The 14833-nt window shown below is 51.8% G+C and overlaps 2 protein-coding genes across 2 annotated transcripts; both read right to left on the bottom strand.

The window, feature by feature from the left end:
* Positions 1 to 10369: 10369 nt before the first annotated feature.
* On the bottom strand, positions 10370 to 13891 carry M436DRAFT_64312 (ARM repeat-containing protein; the record flags this gene model as incomplete). The annotated part of the gene is made up of 3 exons (XM_013571224.1): positions 10370 to 11270; positions 11480 to 13790; positions 13846 to 13891. The coding sequence occupies 3 exons, from the start codon at positions 13889 to 13891 to the stop codon at positions 10370 to 10372; spliced, it is 3258 nt and encodes a 1085-aa protein (XP_013426678.1).
* A 350-nt stretch (positions 13892 to 14241) lies between these two features.
* On the bottom strand, positions 14242 to 14808 carry M436DRAFT_73276 (uncharacterized protein; the record flags this gene model as incomplete). Its single annotated transcript, XM_013571297.1, has 3 exons — positions 14242 to 14394; positions 14443 to 14521; positions 14576 to 14808. 3 exons carry the CDS (start codon positions 14806 to 14808, stop codon positions 14242 to 14244), a joined length of 465 nt encoding a protein of 154 aa, XP_013426751.1.
* Between the last annotated feature and the right edge of the window lie 25 nt (positions 14809 to 14833).

The following is a 14833-nucleotide window of genomic DNA, read 5'->3' on the forward strand; positions in this document are numbered from 1 at the left end:
TGAGAACAGAATTTGAACCACCAAGCGCCGCTTGGAATATCTATGCCTATATGGGCGCTCCTGAAAACGCTGACAGCAGTTGTTTTCAGCTCGGCTGCAAGACGCTTCGACGGCGGCAACGTGATGGTTTCCCGATCGAGGGCGATGAGCCAGACTGTGCGATCACAGACGTCATGTGGGATACTATACCATCTTGGACCGACTCGGAGGGCAAAGAAGTCAGCCTTACTGTGTTTCTGAACTCGAAGAAAGAATGCATCGGGCGCGTTGAGATTTTCGAAGAGCTGATAAGAAATGGAAATCCGTCGCCAAGTAGAATATGGACTGGCTCCGAATCTCCAAGTCGATCACGCACGCGAGAAGCAGAGGATTTGAGCAAAACCGCTGATCGGCTGCTGAACGATTATCTGACGTGGTATCGCTCTGATGTCCCTCAAAATGAACAAAAACCGCCTCTCCCTAAAGAGGATCCTGGCTTCATTACTTACGATGAACACATTGCTGGACCCAATTGTAGTGCTAGCGCCAGTGCTTACAGCGGATGCAACTTATCGTATGATGAGATGAAGGCTTGCACCACCATACAGTGCCTCGGACCCAAAACAAGCGAGTACATGATATCCTCACAGAGCTGGAAGCCTTTGCCCGACGACGAAGATTTTGAACGCAACAGCGAATACTGTCTCTCTGGACTCGGAGACCGGCCAGGAGCTACCGAAGATGACACACCGGGCTATCCCATACGTCATGGCGTGGAGGACCTGTGGCCTGGCGAATACGATGGTTTCCGGGAAGGCAACCTGCCTTTTCATCCTTATTGCTTCGAGGTCTACAAACGAGTCTCACTGTTCCACAAAGGAAGAATTGACGTTGATGGGCTGGCCGAGAAGTTCGATCGGGATGAACTTAGCGACGGTCCGCACCATCCTGCTGTATCTTGTGGACAAGATCAGTGGTGGAATCACGAGATAGGCCACGAGTTTCTGGTGGCAAATCCTGTCCACATACCTGCCCTCCACAACATCATCGAGCGCGCCGTACGAATAGAGCCAGACTTCGACGTGAGGGATTGTCCTTTCGAAGTCGACGCTACAATTCCGGTACATGGAGGCGATATATTCGGGAACCTTCCCGAAGAGATCCGTGACATGATCTTGCAACCACTTGGATCCAAAGACATCGCCAATCTTAGGCTTGCGAGCTCAAGCTGCCGCCAGTTGCCAAATACACTATGGCATCGATTGATTCGGGAAGAAATGCCGTGGCTGTGGGAAGTTTGGTGTGACCGCCCTTACTCATTCTGGACATGCACGACCATGCGAGAGCTCAAAACATATGACGAGGCCTCACAAGCTCGCGTCCGGTCTCTGGATGATTTGCCGGAAGAGACAAGAGCAGAGCAAAGAAAAATTATCGCGCAAGAGCGTCTTCAGTCCCGGAAGCCAAAGCCAGCCCAACATTTGGATCGCCAGCGCGCAGATTGGCATTGGCTCTATCGCGAGATCAATCGTGAGTGGAAGAACATGAAAGGGCTACAGAATCGAGAGCGCATATGGTATGCTCTTGCGCATATTGTGGATGACTCTGCAGAGAGCAAAGAGGCACTCGAACAGCTTCACGAGAAAGCCAAGGCTACAGATTGGCGATTGACATGATATTGAGGGCATTCAAACTCTGTATATGGGGTTCTGTAGTAAAGACAGGGAAGTAGTAAAGACAGGGAAGTAGTAAAAACAGGGAACATACATGTAGGCGAGATAAGTTAGTAGACCCAACACGCTTGCGAAGCCTCTTGGTGGCCATCATGATGAATCTCTGATGTTTTCGACTCGTCTCCAGATCCCAACTCAAGAATTATTCGTACAGATTATCTCCCCCGGCACGTGTCGCTTTGCGACTATTCGCGAACATAAAAGATCCAGCATAACTGTAGAAGGAAGGAAGTCCGACGAAAGTTGTCGTTCGAACGGTACAATATGGCAGGGGCGGCTGCGGGTCGGGCTGTTGAACCCTGATTTCCTGGTGATCATGCAAGTGCCATGAGGCTTTTGGGCCCACAACTTGAGTAAACAGAGTTTCAGACTTCCTGGTTATGCACCGTCACTGTGCATGCTCCTGCCGCGGTTAGCAGTTGAAGCCTGGTACTCCAAGCTTCTCTCCTTTTCTTCTCATCATTGTCGCACATCTCTGACACGACCATGCCCAGCCCCGAGTGCTGAGAAGCACCCTCACAAATAAGCCCGAAGCCCGAGCAATCACAGGACCATCGCCATGTCTGGTCGCACTCCAGCAGGAGGGAGCGCCGACAAGACGCGTCCCCCACTAGCGAGGCTAGGTAGCTCGTCAGCTAGAGGTCCTACGCTATCAACAGCAGCTCGACCAGGGAGCAGTGCATCCGTCAGGTCCGCGACGAGTAATACTGCAGCAACAGCAGCCCGACAACCCTTGCGCCTGGCCAGTGTCGAAGAAAACAAGAGACCCACTCTTAATGGTGTATCGAGGCGCATGTCATCTATGAATGTTGTCCCGACCACACGGCCTTCCTCTCGACTGAGCACTACATCATCTGCTAGCACGCGAACCCCTACGACTACCACCAGGACTGCTCCCAGAGCCCCTCTAATCTCTACCCCTCGTGTCGCTGCTACTCCGCCTACCATCAACCGTACACCTAGATTGGCTGCTACCGCAAACCCTTCTACGCCTAAGACTCCTGCGACTGCCCCCCAGGTGTCCACACCTGCGACTGCCCCGAAAGTGCCCACTCCTGCGCCAAAAGCCCCTGTGACTACTCCGAGGAAACTGGCAATCAGAACATCGCTTGGGAAGATGGAGAAGCCTACACTGTCCAGTCCCGTCAAACTCTCAAGGTACCTTCACCCTGGCCTCAATTGACAGGAGTCGCCAGGAGCTAATCATTGCCAGTGATCTGAATTCGTGGTCTGATCGACCGCCATCTCCTTTGGGACCCCTGTTCAAATCACCACCTAAGCTGCGCAAGTTCTCCGCCGTTTCCGATGCAGATACCGATCAGATCAAGCAAAAAAGCCATGCACGATCACAATCCGCAACGGTCGGCCGCCCCTCGACCGCTCCCGAGACTCAGGAACAAAAGCTACGAGACATGCGTATCATGGGAGATTTGCTGCGCGAAGCCAATGTCAGAGAGGCTATGAAAGAGGAGATCACAGAGCTCAAGGCTGAAGTTGCGAGGTTACAACGTCCCAAAAGTCCTGTCAAGCCGGACACTTGGGCCGGCACTTTTACCGTGGCAGAGATGGAAGAGATGGAAGCCTCACATTTGGAGGAAGTTCAGGGCATCAGAGGCGATTACGAGAGACAGAGACGTGCTACCGAGGAAGAACACGCTACCGAGATGCGCATTCTAAGGGCCGGACTGGACCAGATGGACTCGATGAAGGCTGAGCATGCAAAAATCCTTGCAGCTGCACACGCCAAACTCGAGGCCGAATCGAAAGAGCTAAGGAAAACGTCAAGTCTGTTAAAAGACCTGAAGAACGCACACGCAAAAGAGCTGCAAAATTTGAAGGCCGAACACGCCTCGATTGCAGAAGGTCTTCGTAACGATCATACAAATGAGTCTAAGGAGCTCAAGTCACAGCTTGAAGTGCAGCGAAAACGTGCCGCCTCTATCGACAAGTTGAAGGCCAATCACGCCAGAGCGCTTGATCAATTGCGATCTGAACTAGACGACCAAATGGAAGACACGGCAACAATCGCCAAGCTGAAAGAAACATACGATGCGGAAATTGCCAACCTCAAATCTCAACTTCAGGACCAGACACAACGCGCTGACACCAATGAAGACCTAAATTTGAAGCAATCGGAAGAGACCGACAAACTACGATCGCAGATAGAGACTCTCACGAAAGACGCCTCGGCGGCTAAGCAATCCAAAGCGGCTCACGAAGTCGAGGTGACCAGACTCAAGACGAAGCTAGACGAGGAACGCGAGCGCGCTGCTTCTGTACAGAAAGAACTTGAAAATCTACGCTCAGAAGCAGATGCCAAATTCAAAGACATTTCTGAGGTCGACAATCTGAAGGCAGAGCATGAAAATGAACTCTCTGAGCTAAGAGCACAATTGCAAAAACAGAAAAAGCGAGCAGCCTCGACCGTCAAACTAAAGGAGACCCATGCTAAGGAACTGGAAGCCCTGCGATCGGAGCTGGAATCCAATGCAACCAAGGTATCTGAACTTTCTGTTAACGATATCGATCATCTCAAATCCGAACATGAACTCCAACTTTCCGAACTCCGTGCTGAACTCGACGCGCAGAAGAAGGCATCATCCAGACTCGCTGGTGTGGAGGACAAGATTGCATCTGTCCAAGCTGCCCTGGAAGAAAGCAAGTCTGCTGCATCGAAGCAAGAAAAGCAATTGCGGGAGAGCATACAGAACAAAGAACAAGACAGTGAGCAATTGGTACAAGTCATCAAGGATCTGGAATCTGAGATTGACCATGTTCAAGAACAGCTGGATCTGGATGCCGTGAAGCAGGAGAAGGAGCGTAAGGAGATTCAGAGCGTCCGTAAGAAGCTTGAAACAGAGCTCGCCGAGTTACGAAAGACAACGACACAGGACAAAGAACGACTTGTCGCGGAAAGCACTCAAGCAAACGAACTCGTCAACAAGCTCCAGGAAGAACTGTCGTCGCTCCGTCAAGCTCACGAAGAGGAGAGAGAGCAGGTTGAAAACGCTGCTAAGGAGACCAAGCGAGCCAGTGACACTCTTCAACAAGAGCTAGAGTCTCTTCGTGAGGAACATGCGAAGGAAAAGACTGAGAGGAGTGAAGCTCTCGATAAGGCCGAAGAGGCTCTGAAACAATTGCGTGAAGAAGCCGAAGAAGCCAAGCTACAACACGCTTCCGAGATCGAAAGAGCACAGGAGAAGACTACCGAAAGCGAGCGTGTATTGGAAGACTTGCATAGCCAGTTGGAGACCCTGAACTTGCTTCACGAACAAGAAGCGAAACAGCGATCAGGGGAAGCAGAAGCATCGAGCAATCTCTTGGAAAGTCTAAAGCGTGAGTTCGAAGAGTCGCAACGTGAAGGTAGCGATAAGACGAAGTCTCTTGAGACCCTTCAGAAAGAATTGGAGGAGCTTCACCAAGCAAGGGCGAACGCCGAGAATGAGCACACCAACAACACCTCCAAGCTGAACAGTTTCGTCGAGAACCTACAGGCCGAGGTTGCAGAGTTCCAGAAGGCAAAGGAGCGACTGATGAATGAACGAGAACAAGAATCCAAGGATCATAATGCTGTTATCGAAGGCTTACAGGCCCGAAACTCAGAATTGCAGCAGAGCCTCAAGGATACTCAGGTAGCTTCTGACGTCGAGAACGAGAAGGTAAAAGAGACGCTCAAGTCTGTTCAGGACGAAGTCGCAGTGCTCAGATCCCGCGAGGAGGAAACATCGATTGCGAAAGAAGCAGAATTCAAGAGCCTCACAGAGACGATTAATGGGCTGCAGACAAAAATTCAGTCCCTGACACAGGAAGCTGAAGAGAGTAAGGACACCCATGAATCTGAAGTCGAAGCTATGAAAGGTGTAATCTCTGGACTGCAGACTCAAGTCACGACTCTGGAGCAAGCGAAAGATGAATCCACCAGCGCTCTCAGCGACGAGGCCACTGCACTTCGCCACACGATGTCTGAGCTTGAGAACCAGCTCCAGAAACTACGATCCGACAATCAAGCTCTACTCGAGGCCAAGGACATTGAACTCGTCGATTTGCGTAGCAACCTCGAGCAAACTCAGACATCTCTTGAACAAACCAAGAACGACTCTACAAGCACTCTGAGCGAGCAGACTGCCGCACTCAAGCAGACGATAACCAATCTGGAAGAACAACTCCAGGACATGCGCTCTGATAGCGAAACTGCTCTCAAGTTGAAAGATGAGGAGCTGTCAGTCTTACTAGCCAATCTTGAGCAGTCACAGACTTCTCTTGAACAGGCAAAGAACGATGCTTCGAATGCTTTGCTCGAGCAGGAAATCACGCTCAAACAGAGTGTTTCTGAGCTCGAAGAGCAAATTGTCAAGCTGCGCTCTGAGCATGCAACTGCTCTCAAGGCTACAGAAGATGAACTTATTGCTTCACGGAATAGTCTCGAACAGGCTCGAACAGAATCCGCGGATGCCGAAAAGTCTTTTGCTGAGGAGATCGCCGCTCTCGAACAAGGAATCTCCGAATCAGAGGAGCAGATCCAGTTGGCGCGTTCGGAGCAGCAGGATGTTCTCAAGGCGAAGGACGCTGAGATTTCTGAGCTTAGAGTCCAGCTTGAGGTAGTCCAGAAAACGTCTCTGGAAACCGAGAGTGCTTTGTCTGATGCACGTGCAAGTCTTGAGGAGGCACAGAAGACGACGTTCACAAACGAAGAGGTCCTCGTTATGGAGCAGAGTATCACCGAGCTGGAAGAGCAATTACAGGGTGTACGCTCTGAGCATGAGGATGTGCTAAAGGCTAGAGAGGTCCAGCTGTCTGAATTGCAAGCCAGCCTCGAAGAAGCTCAGCTTAAGGCTACTAATGCCGAAAAGGCTCTTTCAGACGCCCGTACAAGCTCCGGAGAAGCTGAGCATACGAGATCCAGCGACGAGGACAGTTCTGTTCACAAGACTGAGATATCTGACCTGCAAGAACAGTACCAAAAGCTTGTATCCGAACTTCAAAGCGCACTCAAAACTAAGGATGACAAACTCATCGAGTTGCGCGGTAACCTTGTGCTGGCCGAAGCAAAGGCAAATGACACCGAAAAGTCTTTGGCCGATGTACGCCACAGCTTGGATGATGCTCGCGAGATAGAGTCAATACAAAGCCACGAGGGCGAGATGAAGGATCTCCAAATCGTGGTGAGCAGATTCCAAGCTCAGGTCGCAGATCTCGAACAGGCGAAAGATGACTTGACCAAAGCTCTTGAGGAGAAGACTCTTGCACTTGAAAAATCAAACACTACCCAACGCGAGAACGGCGAGGCAAACGATTCTTCGACAGCCTCAGATGATTTGCAGCAACAACTCGCGACTCTGGAGTCAGAGAAGAATACCTTGGCCAAGACTCTCGAGGATAAAACTACAGCGCTTGAGCACACGATCTCGAGCCTTGAAGATCAGATGCAGCAAGCTCATATCGACCATCAAAACGCCTTGAACGATAAGAATCAGCAGCTGTCAGAATTGAACGAGCTTCTGGAGAAGGTCCAATTGACTTCATCCGACAGTACAAAATCTCATGGGGCTCACGACGCTGAGCTGAAAGACTTACAGGCCTCGATTGACCAGTTGCAAGAGCAAGTCACCACCCTCGAGTCAGCGAAAAACGACTTGAACAAGGACCTCGAAGCCAAGATCTCCGCTCACGAGCAGGCAGTCTCGAATCTCAAGAATGAGATCAATCACTCTCATACTGTTTTGGAGACCAAAGACCTTGAGCTTTCGGAAACTCGAGAAGCTCTTGAATGGGCACGTGGTAAAGCCTCAGATACCGAGAAGATTATTGAATCCAAGGACAATGAGCTCACAATCCTGCGCGAAACCCTCGCAAACGTCCAGAGTGAGGCTTCCTCCACCCGCAAGTCTCTCCATGAATCGCGTGCTTCGTTCGATGGTCTGCAAAAAGACAAATCTAGCACCGAAGAATTGCTGGCGCAGATTCAACGAGAGAGAACGGAAAGCGAGCATGCTCTACAGAGAAGAAACGCAGAGATCAACGATCTGTGGGCTTCTCTCGAGCAGTCACAAGCAGGTTCCAGAGAAGCACTGGCTGAGTTGCAATCCTTGCGTGAGAACAACACAGCCATGTCAGATCTCGAGCGCCAGATGAAAAAGCTGAGAACAGAAAATGAGCAAGCGATTCGAACTCGAGACGCGGAAATCCGTAAGCTTCGTGAAGCTGTCGAAAGAGGAGATCTAGCTTCCGCGAACCTCCAGCAAGCACGCACAGCTATGAGTGATATGGAAACACAGTTTGAAGAACAGCTGGCTCAACTGGAATACCAGACCAGAAGCAAGCAGAATGAGTTTGACGATCTGCGTGAAACTTATAAGAGCTCGAAGGCAGACTATGCTGAAATGGGCGATCTGCTTGGTGCGACTAATGAGCGCTTGCAAAAGTCTCATGTCGAGACCGAGAGGCTGCAAGAACAGCTCAAGAATAGCATAGAGGAGGCGGAGGCTCTCAAAGCATCTCTTGCAGAATCGCAGATCGAGATTAGCGCATTGCAGAGTGCTCAAAGTGCTGGAACCGAGTTGGAACAACACATCCAATACGTCCATGCAGAGTACGAAGAAACGCTCAGAACCAAGAATGCAGAGATTGAGCAGCATCGCGCAGCCTTCGAGAAGGCGCACGCCGAAGCTGCTGACTTCGCACGCACGCTAGCGGACTCTACAGCTGAGCTTGAGGACCTACACAAGTCAATCGACGTAATGACCTCGGACGGCGGCAACAAGGACTTCAACCATGCCGCTGTGATTGCCAAGATCGAGAAGGAACTGCACGACAAACATATCGAAGAGCTTCGCAGCATCCAGGAAGCCCACACGTGGGAGCTTGCCGGTTTGCAAAGAGAGCCTGACACTAGATCTCCCGATGCACTCCGTGACGCCTTGATCCAAGAGAAGCGCGAGCTAGAACTCACTTTCGCAGCAACAGAGCGCATGTATGTCGAAGAGGTTGAGTTCCTCAAATCTGGCATTAACGGTCAAATTTCTGAGCTCAGAGATGAGCTGGCAACAACGACGGATGAAAAGTTCGAACTGATGCAGAAGCTTGACGAATTGCAGAGTCAACACCAACATGCGCCTGCCGCGCCAACCTCCCCTCATGATGCCGAGAACAAACTTCAGTCTCTTCGGGCTGATTATGATGCTCGTGTTTTGGAGTTTGAGACTAGACATCGTGAGCTTGTGCGCCAGCAAGAAGAAGTCCTGGAAACTCACCATACCGAGCTGAGGCAGCGGGATGAGATCATTGACTTATTGCGAGAAGAACTGGATTCGTTGAAGAAGCAACTGCAAAGTTTGGATGCCGCCAAAACTGCGACGCAAAGTCCTGTCATCAACATCGAGACCTATGATCGTGAAAGTATGGAGGAGCGGGATGAACAGGCGGAAGCCACACCGGGTGCTCTCGAGGAAGGAACTCGCTTCGAAGAGTTTGTCACACCCATGGAGACGCAAGCCGAGCAGGAACCACAATTCGAAAATGCAGATACGACACAAACCTCTGTAAATGCAGATGCAGACTCGGACGACGGATCTTACGACATGGACTTTACACACCTAGACTCCCAAATCGGGGACGCCGAAGTAGAGCCTCCAACGTCCAGCAAACTGACCATCGACGTTCCTGCCGAAACGTCCACACCCAACGACCAAAACCCGCCACAGAGCGCAACAACAACCTACTCAAACTCAGCTCTGACATCTCAACTCGCGCACCTGGAAGCTGCTCTCGAGCTCTCCCGCAGCGAAACCTTCCACGCACGCACAGCACTGCAATCACAAATCTCCTCTCTCACCACTGAACTCGAAGCCACAAAAGCCGAAAAGACATCTCTACAGCAAAAGCTTGCCAACTTTAATGCTGCGATGGATGCGAGAGATGAAGAAGTGTTTGGGTTGGGTGCTGTGGAGGATGACGATGTGTTTTGGACTGGCGGGGAGGGAGAGAGGCAAGAGGGGACGAAAGGAATGGCAGGGAAGAGCAGAAGAACTATTGAGGGGACGTTGGCTGGGTTGAGGTTACAGGCTAAACAGCTTGAGGAGTTGAATGAGGAGTTCTTGAGTCAGAGTATGCGGTGGAGTGGGATTTTACCGTTAAAGTGAGGAAGAAGAGAGATGGAGAAGTGTAGGATTGATAATGTAGGATAAGAGGGATGGGTTGGTGTTGATATAGAATAGGTGATTCGTATGTTTTTTTTTGTATTTGTAGATTATTGGAATCTGTAGTTTCCATTTTGACCTGCCCTTTGGGCTCTTACAAGCAAGAGCTCTCTGATCTTCAGATGATTGTTGTTTGATTGGTAGTCGTTCGTTGCTCTTTTTGTGACTTTGCGGCAGTAGCGACTATCGCAAGACCCTTCCACATCCCACATCATCCCGCACGAGCACTTTTGGCAAGAAAGATCGATCCATGTGAGATCAACGAATTGTACTTTTTGTATTCATCACGCAAGCTATGCTTAAACCAAAACCTAAAAACAAGAAACGAAAAAGAAAAAAGAAAAAAGAGCTCTAATCATGGCTCAGGGGGGGTATCCTCTAGTGCGTGCGTGAACAAACGTAGCTTCTCAGACTCTTTCCTTCTCTTCTCCACTCAAGATCTCCACTACAGATGCCTCTTGTCTATTGCGACTGGAGGTACTGTGCCAACTGCATGACCTTCTCGCGAGTCTCGTCGCTGAGTTGCTCTTCAGGAGGATTGAGGACCTTTTGCAACACGGGCAAGATCGACGAGGTCAAGCCCTGGATAACAGTGTTCTGCTGTTGGTAGAGGGAAACGATCATTTCGAAGACGGCTTCGTTCTCCTCGTAGTCTTCTCTGAGAGGAAGAAGTTGGATGAGCACGGGCAAGACGTCGTTGAGAGGGACGTTGTTAGGGTGTCTTTTGATCATGCGGGCGACGCAACCGGCGGAGTTATCGAGGAGACGTGCTTCCTGCTGTTGGTGAAGCAAGGGCTCCAGCTTGGCGAGGATGGTGTTGTATTGTCCGGTGATTTGAGCTTCGTCGGTGGATTTCTCGCACAAAAGACCAGTGCCGTAAGCGGCGTTGGAGCGGACTTCTGGGTCCTCGTCTCCCAGGCGCTTCAGCAGCATCTTCATCAAAGAAGCGGTGTATGGGGTGACTGAAGCACCCATGTTTCCGACAGCCTCGGCGATGGTGCCGACAGCGGCACTGCGCTCGTACTTCTCCTGGCCTGAGACGTACTTGACGACGGGCTTCTCGAAAATCTGCCACAGCTCGCCGAAGCTCTCGCCCAAAGCGGCAGCAAGGCAAGTGATGACTTCCATGGCGGTCTCGATGACCAACCAATCGTATTCTGAGGACTCGAGGTCGACGTCCAACTCGTCTTCGCCGTCGAGGTCTTGTTGGCAGATGTGTCTCTTTTGGAGGATGGAGAGGATGAGTTCGACGATTTGCTGGACTGGGGGAGAGGCGTTTTCGCCAATGTTTGCGGTGAGGATGGCAGGGCCGCAGAGCTTGAGGGTCGCGGCGAGATTACGGTGGATGTCGGTGACGGTACCACTATTGAAGCAATGTCAGTGATTTGCTTCAAGGCTCGAAGGAAGGAGTAGCAGTGTGAGATGGGGACAATCAAGAGATTGAAGTCAGGAACAGAATCGCGTTCGCATCAAGTACACATTTTGTGCATCAAAGTGAGCTGGGTGTAACGAAGAGTGGTCATCATGGAAAAGGGATGTGTGTCAGAGGAAGAAAAAAGGTTAGATACGTACCGGTCAACTTCGTCCTGCCAGAGGGCAAGAGTAGCGGTCATGATCAAGCTACCGAGCTTCATCAGGTCCTCAGAGGCCTGGACCTTGAGAGGAAGACCAGACTGCCACTTGGCCATGCCGTTGTCCTCAGCCATGGCCCAGAGAGATGCATAACCTCTCCAGAGAGTGCCGATAGCAGATCTGCGAACACCCTCAAAGGTGTGGTCGACAAGGCCAAGAACGGCCTCAACGCACTGCTGGAAGTAAGGCAGGAAGTGGCCGCGGGTGTGGGTGAGGACATCACCGATAACCTCGACAGCGATCTCCTTCTCCATGGCAACAGCAGTGACGGCACCAAGGTCATCCCAGTCGTCCTCGTCCTCGTCGTCGATATCGACATGGGTGTCGTCATCGTCGTCAGCGCTCATGTCTGCGACCTTGACCTTCTTGCCAGCGATGGTGATCTCCTGGCCAAGAAGCTCTCTGGCCTCTTCGCCAAGGGTGATACCATCCTCGCTCTCGTCCTGCTGGAGGCACTCGATCAGGCCCTTGACAACACCAGCGAGGTAAGGGGCGAACTTGTCGTCGTAAACCTTGGACATGGTGCTCCAGAGAATGTAGCTGGTCTCGCGAAGTCTGGGGTGGTCGAGGTGGAGAGCCTCCTCAGAAGCCTGCATAAGAGGAGTAACGTAAGGCTGGAAGGCATCGGCGCCAACAGCAGAGGCGATCTTGCCGAGGGAGTCGCAGACAACGCCACGGAGCTCGAGCTCGTCCTCGGAGTCCTTGAGAGAGACGAACTGACCAAGAGTCTGCATGGTGTTCTCGAAGTAAGGCATGAAAGCCGAGTCGCTGGCAGAAGCGATGGAACCAGTGGCACCGATGGCCGAGATCTGGACCTTGACATCGGGGTGCTGGAACAGAGGGCTGAGTCTGGGGATCAGCTCACCGACGTACTTGGAAGCGTCCTCCTTGTCGAGACCCTCAATCATTGAGTCGATGGCCATACAGCTCTGCTTGATGATAGCAAGGTTCTCGTCACCAGCGGGGCCGTTCAGCTGCTGCATAGCGAGATCGAAGTTCTTGACGAGAGCAGGGATCAGACGGGCGTGCTCCTTGCCCATCTCCTCGGCAAGATCGTCAGCAAGTCTGGCGACACCGTTCAGGGCAGCCGAACGGACGCGGACCTCGGGATCCTCGAGCAAGTGGAGGACCATGGGGAGAATCTCGGAGAGCTGAGTGCTGATGAAGTCGGGAGCACCCTCGACGCACATACCCAAAGCGAGGATACCAGCGCGGCGGTAGTCGGCATTAGGGTTCTGGACAAAGGGACCGATGGCACGGAGAAGAGGAACGGCGACCTGGCTGGGAGGGAGGTTCTCGGAAAGGATATCGAGCAGACCAAGAGCGGAGCGGGCAGGGGTGATATCCTCGTCCTCGGCGGAAAGCTCGCCGAGCTCGGTGACAATCTGGAGGGAGGTGGTTGTGAGCTGCTCACCAATGCGCAGACCCTGGACCTTGAGCTTGCGGTATCTGACAGCCTGCATAAGGAAAGAGAGAGCCTGGGAACGCGAATCGTCGTCAACGTTGGTGTTGGCCGAGAGTTGCATCATGAATTGCATGAGGTCGCCGAAGTGAGCGTTCAAGAAAGCCGACTCGTAGCTGAGAAGCTTGTTGAAGACCTCGAAGGCCTGCATGGCACGGTCCTCCTCGCCGTCGTCGACAGCCTGCTGCAGAACGCGGACCATGTAAGGGATGGTGTCTTGGAAAGCCTTGAGCGACTGAGGGTCCTCGTCGGTGTCGAGAACCATGCAGATCTCGGAGAGAGCAAGCATGGTGTTGATTCTGACCTCTGCGTTCTCGGGATCCTGGATGGTCTTTGTGAAGAGCTGGAGCATAGCGCCCATGTTCTCCTGGAACATGTCGGGCATGGTCTCGAGGAGAGTGTAGATGATGTAGACACCGACTTCACGGTGGCTGGCGGTCTGGCTGGTCGAGGCATTCTGGAGGAAATCGGGAAGGTCGGACCATTGACCATCGGCGAGATCGATCTGAGCGATCGAGGCAATGACGCGGGCCTTTGAGTGACGGGCAAGCGATTGCTCCTCGCTGAGGGTGGACTGCAAGAGCTGCTCACGAATCTGGGGCTTCTGGTCGTTGGGTAGGTCGAGCCAGTGCTTCTTGACGAGCTTGCGGGACTCGATAGCGGCGAGTTGACGGAGGTTGGGGCTCTGGTGCGAGACCAGAATGTGGAGCAGGGCTGTGAGAGAGGCAGGGTTGCCGTAGTATGTCTTGTTCAAGGTGGCAGTTGCAGACTTGACACGCTCGGTGTCGGCTGTCGTAGTTGGTCAGGCTCCATAAGAAGTGGCTCGAGGAAGTCATAAACTTACGCTGCATCAGACTCTCGAGGAGTCCGACAAACTGCTGCTCATCCATGATGAATATGTATGTAGTATTAAGAGGTAAAGAAAAAAGCAACAAACAACAAAGGCACAGAGATACGCCTTTGGCAGAGGATGTCGAGAGAAAAGCGCTGCCACTGGCCGGTCCGTAATTTTTTGTCGCTCAGGAGGCCCAAGCTTTGAGGGTCTTGCACATTTCATCGCAAGCTCCGACTCGCCGACTGCTTCATCTCATGAAACGACCATGTTACTGCTCAACTAAAACTCTAGAATTCAGACAAAGTCTCCTTGGTCATCCATATCTCCTTATTCATTCAAAACTATCTCCACGACGATTTCATCATGATCATTATATACAGGCCATCACGTCTCGAGAGTCCATCTCTACTCGTCCAGCTTCCTAGCCTCTGCCTTGATCTCTTCACTAAAATTGATGCCAGCATCATGGTTGTAGCCGACTGACTGGTTCATGGATTCCAGTCTGCCAGTCGTGTCGAGGATCAGCTGTTGAGCCAGCATTGATCTCATTTGAATGTCCTAGTCTCGAGTCAGCATTGCGTACGGGATTGAGTATCCAGAACATACCATGAAAGCCTCACCACCAGGGCTTCTCGGGTCGACAGTTGCTACGAGCATCTGGAAGGTACGGGTGACAAAGTCCCACCTGGTCAAATCTGTCAGCACATCGAACAGACTGCCAGCAATGAGCCAATCTTACATGAAGTAGACCTTGTTCTTGCTGTTCGCAGGTGTAGAGAAGGTCTGCTCTCGGTTTGCATCCATAGCAGAATCATTGATCAACATCCTCATGAGATTCTGATGAGTGTCGAATAGGTGCTTGTACTGGGGATCAGCATCCTGAGGGCAGTTTCTTTCGAGGAAGAATTCGGTGAAGGGACCACGCTTGGTAGTCTCCGGGTTGGGAGAAACGTATACTGGTTGCGGCGGCATTTCTTCTGTATGTGATAAGATTGAT

Source organism: Aureobasidium namibiae (assembly GCF_000721765.1).
Source record: "Aureobasidium namibiae CBS 147.97 unplaced genomic scaffold scaffold_10, whole genome shotgun sequence".
In the NCBI taxonomy this organism is placed as follows: domain Eukaryota; kingdom Fungi; phylum Ascomycota; class Dothideomycetes; order Dothideales; family Saccotheciaceae; genus Aureobasidium; species Aureobasidium namibiae.